This window comes from Salmo trutta, chromosome 28, assembly GCF_901001165.1.
Source record: "Salmo trutta chromosome 28, fSalTru1.1, whole genome shotgun sequence".
NCBI classification, from domain to species: Eukaryota; Metazoa; Chordata; class Actinopteri; order Salmoniformes; family Salmonidae; genus Salmo; species Salmo trutta.
The window spans coordinates 23810781-23829735 of NC_042984.1; the positions used below are offsets into that span (position 1 = coordinate 23810781).

The 18955-nt window shown below is 44.6% G+C and overlaps 1 protein-coding gene across 2 annotated transcripts in view; it reads left to right on the forward strand.

The window, feature by feature from the left end:
• LOC115165840 (plexin-A1) overlaps positions 1 to 14412 on the forward strand; it is a 54536-nt gene extending 40124 nt beyond the window's left edge. For both annotated transcript variants that reach the window (XM_029719268.1, XM_029719269.1), the window contains exons 17-21: positions 2198 to 2388; positions 3246 to 3415; positions 3528 to 3740; positions 4018 to 4168; positions 10311 to 14412. In XM_029719268.1, the coding sequence (XP_029575128.1) occupies positions 2198 to 2388; positions 3246 to 3415; positions 3528 to 3740; positions 4018 to 4168; positions 10311 to 10406 (821 nt within the window). In that variant the 3' untranslated portion in view covers positions 10407 to 14412. The remainder of the gene's footprint in view (positions 1 to 2197; positions 2389 to 3245; positions 3416 to 3527; positions 3741 to 4017; positions 4169 to 10310) is intronic.
• Positions 14413 to 18955: the final 4543 nt, after the last annotated feature.

Genomic DNA, 18955 nt, shown 5'->3' on the forward strand with positions numbered 1-18955 from the left:
CATTACATCAGACAGCTCATTCCTCCTGCCAAAGACTGAAGACCAATAGCTAACAACTTTAAACACAGCCTCAGCTCCACACCGCATCAGTGTAACCAGCTCCCTGGCAAAAACCTTTTTCTGAAGCTTTCACCTTTGTTGTTTTCCCTCCCTCTCCTTATGTTCGTTGTTGTGTTGATAAGGGGTAGCAACAATAGCAACGCTGACAGGCCAGTGAAAGCCAGGCTGGTTTATTCGTCCACAGAGAGGATCGCCCATCCCTGGCTGTTGTAAGAGCGGACGTAAACGTGCACCACTCTTCCCCCAGAAGCCAATGGACATGATTGCCATGGAATTACAGGCACTCAATCAGCAGTAGCAACAGCAGCAGCCGCAGTAGCAGCCTCATGATGAATGTACAATAGATGTAGGAATACAGGAGACCTATTGGTTGCTAGGAGAGTGACTACAGAATGTTCCGGTGTGAACAGGCTGATAATGGGGTCTCAAACAAGGTCGTTGGCATAGAGACCAATCTTAGTCACACTGGTTTTGTTTTCCTCTTTGGTCATGACTGGTTTTAACTCCCACCCATGACATACGTGTGGCAGGAGTTAGTCACTGGCGCGCTGTTTAAATACTACAGGGCTCATATTCACAAAGTGTCTAAAGAGTGCTGATCTAGGATCAGTTCCCGCTGTTAGTTATTATGATTGAAAAGGCTAAACTGACCCTAGACCAGCACTCTTACTCTGAGATGCTTTGTGAGTACAGGCCCAGATCTCAGTAGAGTTAATTGGGAACATTCAGGGCAGTTGTCTTGCTCTGATGCCCCACTGTTCTTTTGATTTGGTCTAGCGGAAAGCATCAACAAGCCCAGAACCACTGACACACATTAGTCTCTATGTGTCAGTGAGTTTCTGAGATGTAATTCTCTCATCCTCTCGCCCTGAAAACCAGGGGGCCCTCCCTGCCATCCGAAACTCAGAAGCCCCAAGCGTCACGCCATCATTCAGACGGTGTGAGAGAGATAGACAGAGATTGAAGTTGTTTTTTTCTCTCACTCTCCATCCCTCCTCTCATCCCTCCCTCCATACATTAGAGAGGGACTGACGCCCCTGTGTTCTGGCTACCCTCCCAGCCTCCTCACCAGGCAGCCTCCCTCCCGTGCCGGCTGCAGCTACAGCAGGCTAGCTGATAAGAGGAACGCGGTAGATAGGCATCCTTTGGTTTACCGTAATGAAGTTTGACACTCGCACCTTTATTAATGAAGCAATGCATGGAGGCAGTCTGCCCCGGGGAGGAGAGGAGACTCACACAATGGAGCCTGTACAGCCTGACTCATCCACTACCTCAAGCAGGAAGGATATTGGTGTAATGTGTATGGGTTTCTATTATATCCAGCACTATAACATTATGGGTTATTTGGGATGGGGACAAGCGAGGGAGATAAAGATGGAAGGGCTGGTATAAAAACGTGTGCTAATGATAAGACGGAAAGCAGATTCTCTTTCCTATCTCCTCTCTTGGCCCTGACCCAATGAAATGAGGCACACTGTTTTTGTTCTCCCACTTTGCCAATTAGTTAGAGTCTGCCAATTGAGAGTAATGAGTCGGCTAACTCTCCTCGCTCCTTAGTTGAGGCCTAATCACTCCATCCTTCCACCTCTCTGACGGACAATAAGAGAGGTTACAGGGATCTGTTGTCTTGCTCATTAATGTTCTCTCCATCTCAAGGGTCAGGTCCCAGTGCATCATGGGCTGCGACCTTGTGACAGACAGATTGACACTGCTCCTCACGCTGGCATGGTCTTTGTTCTGGCTGGATGACGGACAGATACACAGCCCAAAGAGCCTTTTCTTCACTAGACTAAATGGGACTGTTATTTAGTCAGTCACCAGACTAAATATGTTTGTCTTCTAATTTATGTTTGTCCATAGTGGACAAACATATACATTTGTCCAGAGCTTGGCAAGGGTCAGATACAATTTTTAAGGCATAATTTTGACCTGAAATATGTGATTTATATGAGTGCGTATCACTGCTTGAACTCAAGTTGAACCTCTCACAACACAATAGGGCATGGAACCAGGGAGTCAGACTGGTGTTCTGATCTGGTCATCTTGTTCCATTGATCTCTAAAGACCTCTGCATTGTGTGTTCCTGATGAACCTGTCTTTGTCCTGATGTTTCTGTCTCTCTCGTGCCTCCGTCCAGAGAGCATGTTGCGGACAGCCAGCAGTCCAGACAGCCTGCGCTCCCGCACCCCCATGATCACCCCTGACCTGGAGAGTGGTACCAAGCTGTGGCACCTGGTCAAGAACCACGACCACTCTGACCAGCGCGAGGGAGACCGCGGCAGCAAGATGGTCTCTGAGATCTATCTGACCCGTCTGCTCGCCACCAAGGTAAGATTACATAGACGCCAGGCCAGCCTACTGTATATCACACCTTCGTAAAATACATGTACAGTACTGTTGATGTAAGTCAACTCATCTGAATGTTGAATAAGTCACTGAAATGCCCTTCATACCGTCGCTGTCAAATGAAAACCTTGAACTCCATTTTTGCCAATGATCATTTTTGACATGTATTGAAAGCAGTAACTCCACTCAATGTATTCCATTTCCTGACTCTAGGACCACGAAAATGTAAACAGTTTTTCCTGTGTGAAGAGGACCTCTTTTTTTCCGATAGTCATTTGATATGCCTGTCTCTTTAACAGCTCAGCCTCTGTTGTTGTGTTGTATTCTTCTGGCGTTCCTCATATCAGCCAAGTCCCTGTTAACTGGCCAAACAGGGCCGGACTGCCTGCCTGCCACTCTCCTCTCGCCTAACTGAGCTGATTGTTTCCATCCTAATTGTAGGGGAAGAAAACCATGGAAATTAAACGCTGTTTACAAGCCTCTTGGGTGGTCAATTTCGATTCATAATAAAAACAAGATAGATAAATATAAAGGGGGGAGTAGGGAAGAGAAAATAGCAGGAGACAGGTCATTTGTTGTGGGATTGAATGTTTCGTGGTGCGTGATGCAGAGAAGTGAAAGGAATTCCGATAGCTCACGTAGGTCTGTCTGTCTGCTAAACCAGCACATCTCAGTATTTTGATGTTGGAGCAGCAAAATGTGGCGTCCTCTCCACAGCCACCCCCCCTTAAAGATGCTGGTCGCTGTGGGGAGAAATGAATCTCTGTTGGTTGATTTGAAGTCTGTAGGTGTGTAATTGGAGAATAACCCTGACAACTAAACCTCTGTCCTCTCCTCAGGGTACGTTACAGAAGTTTGTGGACGACCTGTTTGAGACCATCTTCAGCACGGCCCACCGTGGCAGCGCCCTGCCTCTCGCCATCAAGTACATGTTTGACTTCCTGGACGAGCAGGCCGACAAACACTCCATATCAGACTCAGACGTACGGCACACCTGGAAGAGTAACTGGTGAGACACATTACAAACATTGAGTGCCTGTATGTTTTGGTTGTATGATGTGAATTGTTGTTGACACATCTCCTCATGATGAAACATCTCCTCTCTCACTCTCCCATCCCAGCCTGCCTCTGCGGTTCTGGGTAAACGTGATCAAGAACCCCCAGTTTGTGTTTGACATCCATAAGAACAGCATCACAGACGCCTGTCTGTCTGTGGTGGCCCAGACCTTCATGGACTCTTGCTCCACATCAGAACACAAGCTGGGCAAAGACTCGCCCTCTAACAAGCTGCTCTATGCAAAGGATATCCCTAACTACAAGAACTGGGTGGAGAGGTATGTATGACACAGATCTCAACTCCACAGACTGTAAGATTGTCCATCTCATGGTTTATGTCAAGCAGATGTACAGTAGTATGTACTTAGCATGTAAACAGTTGATCAAAAATATATCAGAGGTGTTTATGGTGATGGAGAGTTGACCAGATGGTTGTTGACAAGTACTTCTCCTTGTAATCTTGTCCTTCACATACCTAACTAAAGAGGTGTCCTCTCCAGTCTAGGATGCTAACCCCTAACCCCTCTTCTCTCCTGCTCCCCTCCTGTCCTGCAGGTACTACTCCGACATCTCCCGTATGCCAGCCATCAGTGACCAGGACATGAGTGCCTACCTGGCTGAACAGTCCCGGCTGCACCTCAGCCAGTTCAACAGCATGAGTGCCCTGCATGAGATCTACTCCTACATCGTCAAGTACAAAGATGAGGTGAGTCACCAGTATATTATGAAGATATTAATCATAGACATCATAATGATATAGATATATTATTCAAATGAGTTAGATTTGTCAGTCACAATTTGAAGAGATCAGAATAGAATCTCCGTTGTTTCTGTATGTTGAAGGGGTGATGCATGCATGAGAAATCCAAGACGGCGTAGCAGTCAAATCTCTTTGTCTTTGTCCTGTCGTGTCCCTTGTATATATCTTTTTACATCATTTTCTTCGCATATCTTTTTAAAATATTTTCCTTAACCTCAACTTCTAAATACTCTCCTGCAAACCGCCTCACCCAATGTGGCGTGGATCTGTTTTTTTTCTAAAGTATTTCTATTTACTTCGGATCTGGAATCCCTCAACTGAAGCTAGCTAGCCAGCTAACTACCTACCAGCTATCAGTCAGCAAACCACTGCTAGCGGTCATCAGCTAACCTTTAGCTCGGAAAGCTCTCGCCAGTTCGAACAACGTGACTCAAACCAGAGCATAACGGACCTATTATTATTACTCCCCCCCCCATATCCCCGGATTCCGACCGCAAACTCTGAACATTTTCATCTGGATCTTCGCAACTAGCTAACCGCAATCCCCGGTGACTACTCCAGGCTAGTGTTTCCATCACAGAGCAGGCACCAATTAGCCTGAAGCTAGCCCGGCTAGGGCTCCTGCGCTACCACCAAAGCCCACTCCCGGGCTACAATATCCAGACTCCTTCTACTGCCGGTACGGGGCACGGAACCCCGTCGATCCTCTACGACTGGAATACCGACATAATCTGCCCGAGGATTCCAACAGGCCCCTCAGGCGCGACATCCGCTGAAGGCCCATTCTGCTAACCGCGGCCTACTAGCTACCTAGAGCTACTTGGAACCCTACTAATTCCACGACTGGTCTATCGACGTCACCGCACGAAGAGGCAAAAACAGACTTACCCCATCGCGACGTCCCCCAAAGGCTAACTTGCTAGCCCCGGTCTGTTAACTGCTAGCTTGCTTGCCCCGGTCTGCTAACTGCTAGCTTGCCTGCCCCGGTCTGCTAACTGCTAGCCCCAGTCTGCCAACTGCTTGCTTGCTAACCCGGTCTGCTAACTGCTAGCTTGTTTAGCCCCGGCCTACTAACTGTTAGCTTGTTAGCATCGGCCTGCTAACTGTCTGAATCGCCGTGTCTCCAGTCAGCCCAACCACTCACTGGACCCATATGTTCACTTGGCTACGCATGCCTCTCTCTAATATTTATATGCCTCGTCCATTACTGTCCTGGTTAGTGATTACTGTCTTATTTTACAGTATAGCCTCTAGCCATGCTCAATATGCCTTAACCAACCATGTTGTTCCACCTCCTACGTATGCGATGACATCACCTGGTTTAAACGTCTCTAGAGACTATATCTCTCATCATTACTCAATGCCTAGGTTTACCTTCAATGTACTCACATCCTACCTTACCTTTGTCTGTACACTATGCCTTGAATCTACGCTATCGTGCCCAGAAACCTGCTCCATTTACTCTCTGTTCCGAACGTGCTAGACGGCCAGTTCGTATGGCCTTTAGCCGTAACCTTATCCTGCTTCTCCTCTGTTCCTCTGGTGATGTGGAGGTTAATCCAGGTCCTGCAGTGCCTAGCTCCACTCCCACTCCCCAGGTGCTCTCATTTGTTGACTTCTGTAACCGTAAAAGCCTTGGTTTCATGCATGTTAACATTAGAAGCCTCCTCCCTAAGTTTGTTTTACTCACTGCTTTAGCACACTCTGCCAACCCGGATGTCTTAGCCGTGTCTGAATCCTGGCTTAGGAAAACCACCAAAAATCCTGAAATCTCCATCGCTAACTATAACATTTTCCGCCAAGATTGAACTGCCAAAGGGGGCGGTGTTGCAACCTACTGCAAAGATAGCCTGCAGAGTTCTGTATTACTATCCAAGTCTGTACCCAAACAATTCGAGCTTCTACTTCTAAAAGTTCACCTTTCCAGAAACAAGTCTCTCACTGTTGCCGCTATGGACCTCCCTCTGCCCCCAGCTGTGCCCTCGATACCATATGTGAATTGATTGCCCCCCATCTATCTTCTGAGCTCGTGCTACTAGGTGACCTAAACTGGGACATGCTTAACACCCCGGCCATCCTACAATCTAAGCTTGATGCCCTCAATCTCAAACAAATTATCAATGAACCTACCAGGTACAACCCCAAATCCGTAAACACGGGCACCCTCATAGATGTCATCCTAACTAACTCGCCCTCCAAATACACCTCTGCTGTTTTCAATCAAGATCTCAGCGATCATTGCCTGCATCCGTAATGGGTCTGCGACCAAACGACCACCCCTCATCACTGTCAAACGCTCCCTAAAACACTACTGCAAGCAGGCTTTTCTAATCGACCTGGACGTGGTATCCTGGAATGACATTGACCTCATCCCGTCAGTAGATGATGCCTGGCTATTCTTTAAAAGTGCCTTCCTCATCATCTTAAATAAGCATGCCGCACTCCATTTTTTTAACTAGGAATAGATATAGTCCTTGGTTCACTCCAGACCTGTCTGCCCTTGACCAGCACAAAACCATCCTGTGGCGTTCTGCATTAGCATCGAATAGCCCCCGTGATATGCAACTTTTCAGGGAAGTTAGGAACAAATATACACAGGCAGTTAGAAAACCTAAGGCTAGCTTTTTCAAACAGAAATTTGCATCCTGTAGTACTAACTCAAAAAAGTTCTGGGACACTGTAAAGTCCATGGAGAATAAGAGCACCTCCTCTTCAAAGGGGGTGACACTCTAGACCCAAACTGCTACAGACCTATATCTATCCTACCCTGTCTTTCTAAGGTCTTAGAAAGCCAAGTTAACAAACAGATTACCCGACCATTTCGAAACCCACCGTACCTTCTCCGCTATGCAATCTGGTTTCAGAGCTGGTCATGGGTGCACCTCAGCCACGCTCAAGGTCCTAAACGACATCATAACCGCCATCGATAAGAGACATTACTGTGCAGCCATATTCATCGACCTGGCCAAGGCTTTCGACTCTGTCAATCACCTCATTCTTATTGGAAGACTCGACAGCCTTTGTTTCTCAAATGATTGCCTTTCCTGGTTTACCAACTACTTCTCTGATAGAGTTCAGTGTGTCAAATCGGAGGGCCTACTGTCTGGACCTCTGGCAGTCTCTATGGGTGTGCCACAGGGTTCAATTCTCGGGCCAGCTCTCTTCTCTGTATACATCAATGATGTTGCTCTTGCTGCTGGTGATTCTCTGATCCACCTCTACGCAGACGACACCATTCTGTATACTTCTGGCCCCTCTTTGGACACTGTGTTAACTAACCTCCAGACGCGCTTCAATGCCATACAACTCTCCTTCCGTGGCCTCCAACTGCTCTTAAACGCAAGTAAAACTAAATGCATGCTATTCAATCGATCACTGCCTGCACCTGCTCGCCCGTCCAGCATCACTACTCTGGACGGCTCTGACTTAGAATACGTGGACAACTACAAATACCTGGGTGTCTGGTTAGACTGTAAACTCTCCTTCCAGACTCACATTGATCATCTCCAATCCAAAATTAAATCTAGAATCGGCTTCCTATATCGCAACAAAGCCTCCTTCACTCATGCTGCCAAACATACCCTTGTAAAACTGACCATCCTACCGATCCTCGACTTTGGTGATGTCATCTATAAAATAGCCTCCAACACTCTACTCAACAAACTGGATGCAGTCTATCACAGTGCCATCCGTTTTGTCACCAAAGCCCCATACATTACCCACCATTGTGACCTGTACGCTCTCGTTGGTTGGCACTCGCATCATACTCGTCGCCAAACCCACTGGCTACAGGTTATCTACAAGTCTCTGCTAGGTAAAGCCCCGCCTTATCTCAGCTCACTGGTCACCATTGCAGCACCCACTCGTAGCACGCGCTCCAGCAGGTATATCTCACTGGTCACCCTCAAAGCCAATTCCTCCTTTGGTCGTCTTTCCTTCCAGTTCTCTGCTGCCAATGACTGGAACAAACTGCAGAAATCTCTGAAGCTGGAGACTCATATCTCCCTCACTAGCTTTAAGCACCAGCTATCAGAGCAGCTCACAGATCACTGCACCTGTACATAGCCCATCTGTAAACAGCCCATCTATCTATCTACCTACCTCATCCCCATACTGTATTTATTTATTTATCTTGCTCCTTTGCACCCCAGTATCTCTACTTGCACATTCATCTTCTGCACATCTACAATTCCAGTGTTTAATTACTATATTGTAATTACTTCGCCACCATGGCCTATTTATTGCCTTAACTTACCTCATTTGCACTCACTGTATATAGACTTTTTGTTTTCTTCTGTTCTACTGCATTATTGACTGTATGTTTTGTTTATTCCATGTGTAACTCTGTGTTGTTGTATGTGTCGAATGGCTATGCTTGATCTTGGCCAGGTCGCAGTTGCAAATGAGAACTAGCCTACCTGGTTAAATAAAGGTGAAATAAAAATAAATGTAAAAAAATTAATTAAAAAACAATGCAGAAGCACCAGCTCTGCCCTCTTGTTTTCCTGATGAATGGAATGTGGGCGTTCTAATTCAATTAATAGATTACTGAGTAGATGTCCATAATTGCATGCAGCTATTAAAACCATTAAGGTACATATTATGAAGCTAATTGACCACAGTATGTGTTTTATTAATTCTCCCATGTGCTATCCTTTCAAGTTCATTAATTGCATGTGCATAAATAGATTTTCCCACCAAAATAGAGGGACTAATCATTCTTGAAACATTGCTTATTCGTTCAGGCAGAGCCAGTGTAGTATAGCTACTCCATGTCAGAGATGTGAATGAGAGTGTACACTTTGTGCAAATTGTCAGAGAACTGAGCTGAGCCAAGCAGCCTAGAGAGGGCTGAGGCCAGTGACTAACAAAGACTAGGCTGTGGAAATGAAGAGATTATGAAGCAGTGCATAATCTCCCTCCTCTCTGTCCCCTCCGTCCACTCTCAGACATTAGGACAGACAGACAGACAGACAGACAGACAGACAGACAGACAGACAGACAGTCGGCCAGCCAGGAAGGCAATGCTAGGATAGCTTCTGTACTATACTCACTCTGAGTTTGTGTGCCTGGGGTGGCAGGTAGCCTAGCGGTTAAGTGCGTTGGGCCAGTAACCGAAAGGTCGCTGGTTGAAATCCCCTAGTTGGCGAGGTGTGAAAATCAGCTGTCTGCCCTTGATTAAGGCCAGAGGGGATGGGTTAAATGCGGAAGACAGATTTCTGTTGAATGCATTCAGTTGTGCAACTGACTAGGCATCCCCTTTCCCGTTGTGGCCTTCACAAACACGTAAACAATGTGTAGCTCTGTCGGCTCAGACAATCCTTCTTACCTGGGGGTAGAGTGCTGCGGTGGTGGGAACGGTAGAGTGTCGTTGGAAGTGAGTGGGGTATTTTCAGTCATCTCCAGTCAGCATCAGACCCCATCTCGACCCCTCTCTCGCCCCTCCTCTATCTGCAGTGCTGGCTCCTGTGGTTGAGGCGAGAGCTGCAGCTGCCTCCATTTAAGCAACCGCTCCCCTTCATTAAGGCTCATTATGGCTCCTGTTGCGGGCGGCTGCAGGGTCCCCCCCCCCCTCATTCCTCACAACAGCACTAACACAAGGCGCATTAGCAGTCCATAATGCAGCCTGCTGCATGACACCCTAACAGCTAGTACACAGCTCTCTGATGGACCCACCGGCACCTCCTCTTCCAGTTCCCATAATACCATAGTACATACAGCACCTCAGCTGTGCTTTCTATGTATATCCACCTCTTGCAGCTTCTACAGTCATCCGCCTGTTTGATCAAATTTTTCATCTATGCAATGTCATATAGTAAAAATTCAGTGTTCCAGGTTCACACCTATCTATGACTAAACAAGTGTATTGTGTTTGTCGGGGAAGAGATCAACTGTTTGTATGCCTTTGGTATTGTAAATACCAATACATTGCCTGCTCATGCCGCCATGACAGCATGTTTGATTCAACAGCTGTTTACACAGACTGACAGATGTTCTGATAGACTTTCTCTGCTGGTGGTCCACCCTGATGATCGGTCTTCCTCTCGCTCATTGCTCTCTTCTCCATCCCTCTCTCCTCCCTCCCCAGATCCTGTCTTCACTGCAGAAGGACGAGCAGTCTCGCAGGCAGAGACTGCGCAGTAAGCTGGAGCAGGTCATCGACACCATGGCCCTGGCCAGCTGAGGAACGGCCCGCCACTGAGGGGCGGAGAAGGTAGCAGCCAGGCCTTCTCTCACTGACGCCAGCCCCTGACCCCCAACACAACGCGTAAGGACTGCAAGGACACAAGCAGTACACTGGAGACCCACCAGAGTTAGGCCTGGGCTCCGGCCCATCCAGACAACCCTTCATTTATAAACACGTAACGTCTGTCACCCCGAGGAAGTGTCTTATCATAACGGTCTTCATCACTGGTTTCAGTTTGTCTTCCGTGTTGATCCATCTACCCAGAGCCGGGACTGTGAAGCAGCTGGCTAACGAGGCCAGGAGATAGATCTATATATATATATATATATATATATATATATATATATAGATCTATATTAGGGGGGCTATGGAGAAAGGACTTCATGTATATTGCTCCCCTCTCAATGGAAGCTTCTGACGTGTCAGCGACTTCATCGACTTTCATGGACGTCATTTTGATTTTCATTATTTTTTTTTTTGTCATTTAGCTTTAGATTTTGTGTTTTTATCAACTACCTACTCTCTCCAGTGGTGTGTTTTTATCAACTACCTACTCTCTCCAGTGGTGTGTTTTTATCAACTACCTACTCTCTCCAGTGGTGTGTTTTTATCAACTACCTACTCTCTCCAGTGGTGTGTTTTTATCAACTACCTACTCTCTCCAGTGGTGTGTTTTTATCAACTACCTACTCTCTCCAGTGGTGTGTTTTTATCAACTACCTACTCTCTCCAGTGGTGTGTTTTTATCAACTACCTACTCTCTCCAGTGGTGTGCCACTTGTGTTACTGCTGAATTTGCACAATTTACAAAAAAGCTAAATCAAAAGAAGAGGATATATAAATATATATAGATATATAAATACAACTTCATTTTTAAAGAAACAAATGAAAATAGTCAACGTTTTCCATTTTAATGTACAGAATACTTTGAAAGAAAAGGATTTGATATTTCAAAGACTGAACTATGAAAACAAGAGGAAACCTTGTCCTGTGCCATGTTTTATTTGAATGTTGTTTAGTGCAAAGACGTTTTCTTTAGATCAAATGTTGTCATGCCTCGTGACTGAAGAGTAAAAAAAAAAAGTTAAATGACAAAAAAAATATTAGAAGAAAATCAACAAATCGTAAAGTTTTGGGGCCTTTCCTGTCTTGGGAGAACATATGTTTTAATAGTACTGGAAATACCGTAGCTGTATGGTATTCCGGTATATAACACAACCACAGTGCTATTGTGGCTTTTAGAAAAACCAAAGGCTTGGTTTTGTATACCACTCTGGTGAGAGAAAACAGCCTTCTGTGTTAGCCACTTGGATGAGCAGCCCTCTTGGTTGCTCCCATGACCATGCACGCCTCTGTGCACAGGCTCCAGACCACAGTGAAGTAGATCACTTTAGTTCTGGGACCTCAAGGTTTTTTGGAAGGCAAATATCATGGCTTACAGTACAGTGATGTTGTGGGCTTTGCTGTACAACAGAAGTCAGACACCACAGAAGGATTCATTGGACTTCGCGCCACGCTAAATGTAGCAAAGGTGTAATTCACCCACTACCCTTTTAAAGGCTTCCTGAAGTTCCACCTGCTGTCTCTCCTCAGGTTCCTCAGATACTGTAGATCACTGTGTTAGAGTTACAGTCTTACAGACTGTCATGGTGGACACTGAGGTAGAGGTTTGCAGACAAAGATGAGAGAAGTTCATAGGTAAAGCTTTGAGCGAAGGGTAATCCCTCATGATTTGAACCCCACATGAGAGCAAGTACTGTCACTCTAGTGACTTCAACAGTTCTATTTTAGTGTAATTAAATAGATGGTTTCTTTTTTATTGTTGATCTGTTGAAGTGGTGAAAGTTGTATGAGTTTGTGTGTTTGTACTCTGCAGCCACCAAACAATGGTTAGTGCTAGCAGAGTAGATCTCCCAGGGTTTCCCTTATGTTCCATAACAGCATCTGTGACGAGCGTCATCCAACCGGAAAAAAGAGGAGTTTTAAAGCGCCAAGGAAGGTGAACATTCAGTGTTGTCTTTTCTTTGTTTATCAGTCTGCTGTGAAGATGAAAAAACAGTGAAAAATATGTTGAAATGCAAACACCTGTGATGTGTGACAAGATGATGAGATGTAGCTCAGTCTTTGTGAGTGTTTTTAACTGGGCGCGAAGGTTTTTGTTTCCTCTGAAATCTGATACTTTTGTGAAATGCATTTTCTCCCTTTAATATGTTACACCGATTCCCTTTCGGTCATATACAAAAACAAGAAACTTCATTCCTTTCCCTTGTCCTCTGAGATTAGAGATACAGTATGGCTGGCTAGAAGAAAGACACAGATACATTTTTGAGAAACGTCTGAAATATTTAGGTCAGTTCTCCAGTGGGAGCCGTGTGGATCACACAGACTACAGATGTGATATGTAACCTTCCATCTATCCGAGATCAGGATTCAACAAATGTGGTGGGATTTAATGAAAATGAAAAGTCTCTCCTAAATGTATTTACTTAAAATGTTTTGTTTAATGTGATATTTGAATTTCTCCTAATCAATTGGGAGTAGGACTTCATAACACATCCTATATTTTATTAGACATTTACATTTTCTGAAAGTATATGGATATTTAGTATTCATGTTTCACCTCAGTGTCCTGCAGGGCTGTTACTCTCATCTTCCTCCTCTCTTGGTCATCCTCCAATACGGACAACCTCTCCTTTCCAGCTCAGGCCAGCTCAGGCCTGTCCTAGTGTTGGCAACCCAATGAAGTTCAATACCGCACCCTACAGCCAATCCCTCCCTCCCCACCCGACCAAACACATAGGGCTGGACTTGCTGTATGTACTGTACTTGATATCGGAGAGCAGGGCATACAGACTAGTTTATGAAACTCTTAACTTAAACAGAGTTATATGCTGGTTACTGGCTTTTTCCAAACCAAGAGAAGGTAGTGGAGGATTGGCATTGACTTGACCACTTTTCTGTTCATTCACCCTATTTGGGATGGTTTGAGATGTTTTTAAACTGCTACTATGTTCTTCTGTTAAGCATCCTTTACTCCCTGATTGAGCACATTTGTTTAGTGGATGGAAAATGTTGCTGTGTGCTGCCTCTCTCCCGCCACACACACACTAAGCTTTGATGACTGTGATTGTAAAACAGCTGGTTGCATTTTAAAGTCTCAGGATGGTTCTCCTGCTTTGATGTCGTTTGGCTCTTCTGTTATTTAAGTGAGAGGTTTCTGATGATGATGATGATGATGATTAGGATCTTGGGGGGGATTATGGATACGTGTGGTAATCTAACTTACTCTATGGAGTATATAAAAAGTTATATTGTATGTACTGGGGCAGTTGGTCTCATGTTTTCTTTTTATTTTATGTTATTTTATTATACTATGCTACTTGTTGTGTGAAGATGACAAGAAAGAAGCTTCTAGAACTCCTTTGAAGGAAACGGTACTTATTTTGTCTCGTCTGCCTGCCGTAGTGAGTTGGGTGGAAGATGGAGAGGAAAGCCAGAGGGAGAGATCCAGATGCTGTTTGATGAACACAGAGCTTTCACTTTGCACATAGTGCCTTGTCAGCTCCCCCTCCCCTTCCCACAACCCTCTACGACCCCTCCATTACCCACAATCCACCACCTTACCATGCCCACTCAAAACACTGTCACAGGTTACCCACTCTGCCACACCAGTGAACAACTTCTATCCTTGTCCTCCTGATTCCCTCTTTTGGTTTGTTTTGAATATGGCATATTGGAAAGCAGTTCCTTTTTTCAAAGTACATTTAAAAAGGCTTAGGAGCAAACATTAAAATATCTAGACACAAATTTAAGAAAAAAATAGAAACTAAAGAGTTTTAATACTTTATGAATTCTGATACCTTTTTAAGAGTTTGAGACTTGAAGCAACTGTGACAGGTTGGCTGTTTCACGCTTGTGTAAATATTCTGCTATTTCCTATTTTGCAGATTTATTACTTGTAAATAAACATGCATCAAGGAGAGATTAAACATTTTTTGCTAAATCTGTTTTGTCTGTCTTGTTTTTTTCTGTCTGGATATTAGCTAATACAAACAGGCATGCACTTAGAAAACAACTGTGACTTTAGTTCATATGCAGCTCTAATGCATTGCAGAACGTAGCAGAATTTTCTGCCTTTCTCTAGTTGTCCATCAGTGTGAGGATGGAGGGAGATATTTGTTCTTAGCACATGGCCACCCTGCCTAATTCTAATAGACTCCCTAAAACTCCCATCAATAGAACACCAGAATTACCAAATGATTACAAGACCACTGAATCCGTAAATGACGCTGTCAGAAATAAATGTTCACTTAGCAGTAATGGTGTGATGTACTGTGCCATAATACTGTTGAAATGATCAGCTCACCATTTATTTTCTCAATCATTTCCAGTGCTGGTTCATGTACAGTATTGTAGTCATTCTGTTCTCTTTTTGCATAAATCTGAATGTATCTTAAGGCCTTTACGAGTCTCTCTATCTGTGTGTGTCTCACTCTCTCGTTTTCTTTCTACTCTCTCTTTCTGTCTCCCTGTCCATCCCCCCACCCCACCCCATGAGTAGGTATGTCACTTGACTTTGTTCTAGGTAATGTTAAGTTGAGGCAGAGAATAGTCGAGCTCTAGCCAGCCTCAGCTCTGAAGCTGTATGTCACTGTTGTCTTTGTTCTCTGTAATGTTATGTTGTAGTAGTGAGGCAGAGAGTGGTTGTGCTCTAGCCTGTCCATTATCAGGCCTGCTGAAAAGTGGTACATTTAAATGCACTGAGCCCTTCCCCAAGGGCCTCAGGATTTGACAAGAACACCATCAATCAAATTAATAGCACATTACAATAACATAAAAAGGAGAGCTTTAGCCCCTGCAGAAATACTGACCTGAATTATATAGAAGGCTGTCAGTTTGCACAATGAAATTGATCTGCCTTTATAATTGTAAGTGCCTTTTTCAAGTGTTCTACCTGTGGGGCAATGTCAACTTAATCTTTTGCTGTTCCTCCCTGCATGTAGGACTTCAGACTGGGGGCAGTTTGACACGCAGGCACCCCGCTCTGGCTCTCCCTGGTCTCTGGTTTCCCATGCTGATGTTTTCACAGAGCTAAGGGGGCTTGGTCTTCACAGCCTTTCATTTTCATCCTCTCTTTTTCTCTTGCATTTCATTTTGTTCAGGTCACAGCAGGTAGAACAGGTACAAATGCCAACCCCTCCCACGGCCAAAGGCACTCCATCTAGCTGCTCTTCGACCCTATCTCAGGGAGTCCCATTACCATGTTGTGATTTGTCCTTGCTGAAAAATCCCTCTTCATTTTCTGTCGATCCGCCCTTTCACTTTAATGAACAAACATGGTCGTCCTGAGACCGGAGGATGAATGACAAAGTCACATTGGCTTTAGCAGTGGTGTCGACTCTTGGTGGGGAGATTAAACTGCGATAAGGAGTCTTTTCTCCACTGTCTGCATTGCAGAGAGAGGATGTAACCTCGTTGACTAGTCTCAGAGGAGGTAGACAGTTAATACTGCCTCACAGAGAAGGCTCCGCCACCTCCATATACTGTAGCTCACTTTATGAGGCCCAGTAAATGAAGATCAGCATGGGAATAAGATGATACCAGTGGATCAGTGCAGAGAGACGGTGCCAAACTAGTGTGGCCCCTCCATTTTTAAAGCTGAATTAGCGCAGCTAATGCTAAAATGGGCCTCCTTGGGTGAGGTAAAGCTCAGTGAAGAAAGAGGCTTTGCACATGTTATGGTCACCTCTGAAGGCTAAGCTGCTCCTAAGGACTTACTGCAAGCAATCAGTAATTACCAGCTTCCTACAAAGAAAAGAACTCAGCAGAGTGCAGAACTGAGACTTCAGAATTCAGGGCTGGTTTCCTTATTAGAAAAGGTCCCCTGCAGGCTCTCTCTTCACCTTTGTTCTACTCTGCCCAACAGGTTATTCTCTCACCTTCTCCTTTTGTCTTAATGGTCTCTCTCCGTCTTTGACACTCCGCAGGATGGACAGACGCTGCTGAAGCTGACAGAGGAGAATAAAACTGAGCAGACGGAAGCAGTCATCTTAGTCTCCCCATGCCCCTTGTCTCTCTGCAGGAAGCAGACGCCGTCAGATGCAGTCAGGGTTTTAAGAGCTAGTGGCCACCGGCCGGACAGACAGAGAGGATTTTGCTACCTCAGACAAGGTCAGGCCCCGGCGGAGCTGTAAGTGTCGATCCGATTAGTAGCCTCGCAGCTCACCTCTCGCCAGGAGGAAAGGACAGGTGAAGTGTAGGAGATTGAAGAGAGGTAATAAGGGAACTTCAGAAAAACCTCAATGTTACCTGAAGAGCTCAGAACATCCACGTTTTTGTTTGTTTTTAAGCGATTAAACAAGTTAAACTAAAGCACATTACTGTATGCAGATGAAAAAACTCTCTCTCCTTTGAAATAATGGAATTATCTGGAACATAGTGGTGGTTGGCTCTGTTGTGTCTTGACCAGAGGGGTATCCTACGAAGTAGGTTTGAGGAGTTAGTGAGGTATCTTTGGTCAACTCTGAGTTCAACTCGGGATAACTAGTCATACGAAAGTGGCTCACCTTTTAGCCAGGTCCATTTTTATGGCATTGAATCCTTCAGAAGTAACCTGCTCCACAGCAGGCTAACTCAGGGCTAACTCTATTTATCCTGAATGAAGTGTCTGAGCCACGAGTTGAGGACCAATGAAATCAGATTCCCTCCCTCTTGTTCATCATCCCCTTCATTTGTGGAAGATGACTGATTAAATATTTTAGTTATCAAATATTTTTTTGTGTGTAAAAAATGTGTAATGTTAAAATGCAGATCACATGATATGTTTAGTAATAACAGAATGCATTTTAAACTTCATGCACAGTAACACTTTTGTTGAACCAGAACCTGGCCCTACGGGAGGCCTTGTTATGGTTAATCTCCTTTAAGACCAGGAAGCAGCCATTAAACTTGTCGTTCACCAGCTTTTCAAGCTTAATAATGTCAAAATACATTCTTTACTCACAAAATATGGAGTTTCAATGAACAACTATCGTCATTTACTGCCATCACGGCCGGTATGTACAAATGCCTCTTCGGCGATTTGCAATATCAATGTCTCCTGTAAGGCCGGATTCTGGTTCACGCTTTTGTATGACTTAATACAATTATTGATAGGAGTGGGAAAAAAGGCCCTTGTGGTTGTGCATTGATAAGCACACCAAAGCATACCAAACTCTGCATTAAGGATAAGTAATAAAGACGGCGCTTCTAAATATCTATTTCACACCATAGCCTGCAGAATTTGCACAATAACTTTTATTTCATTTTGATTTCTGTACAGCAAAATGTGGCACTGACTTGCCCATGGATTGATGTTTCAGCATTGTCTCAATGAAGAGTTCCGTGGTCGACTAGCCATGTGCGACATGCACACGCAGTTACAAGCCTGCTAGAGTTAGCGGCAGGTAGACAAGCCATATCCACCGTTGTAGTACAGATGAAGCCTGAGCTGGAATGTGAAGCTAACTGAAGCTGGTTATCTTTAGAAAATCCTGAGTAGATCTAGCTTGTTTCGTAGGATACCCCTCAAGATCAGAGTGTTTTCTGGCAGTGAATGCCAGAGGGTCCATAGCGACAGAGAGACAATACAGCAGAGGATTAGTTAAAGGCCCGGTGTTTCAAAGGGAAAAGGTTGAATTATTCATCCCCATCCGTTGATAATGTTTTACACATAAAGTCCATTAAGCTACAATATTGGAACAACGACACAATGCCATATTAATGCCAACTAAAATGACATGTACAGTCAGTTTCTTTTACTGGCAGGTTCTTTGTCGATATGTAACCTTGTGTCAATGTCTAACCTTGTTTTGCTTAGTTATTATCTTGAGAAGTTTTCAAAATAAATTACAAAGTTCTAAATTGCCAGAGGTTGAAATGACATAGAAAGGGAGAAAAGTATGTTTGCAGTCTTCAATTTATCAGCGGAGGAATTAGCATGAGGTTTCTTTATGGTGTCCAGAGATAAGCTAGGCAGTGTATTCTGGTCCTTCTAAAGCAAGGCTCCATCTTTGAAGGAACACTGGGCAGATAGAGATAGGGAATGTATGTGTGTGTGTGTGTGTTTCTGGTGCATGTGCGTGTGTGTCCGTGCCATGTGTGTGAATATGTTGGCCAAAACGGGGTCTGTATAAACCACAAACCAAATCCTACAAAAGGTTTTAGCAATGTGAAGGTTTGATGGCAAAGAGAAGCGATCTAGGGAGCAGCAGGACTATTTTTACCACAGCAGGGGTCCAATGTCAACCCGTGCTGATTGAAGTAATGCCAATTTCAATTATTCAACCCCAACACGTGTCAGCCTTGAAGTACATCCTCTCAAGGTCAAAACATACTCTGTTTGAATCTGCAGCTCGACACCCCTCCTTCCAACTTACAGAGGGGGAGAAAGAAAGCAGCTCGGAAATCGTTGCCGTTTTGTCAATTCAGCAGACGTATCAGATTTTTGACAGGTCTATGTATGTATAGCAATGAGACAGAAACAACCCTGTTTACTAAAACAACTA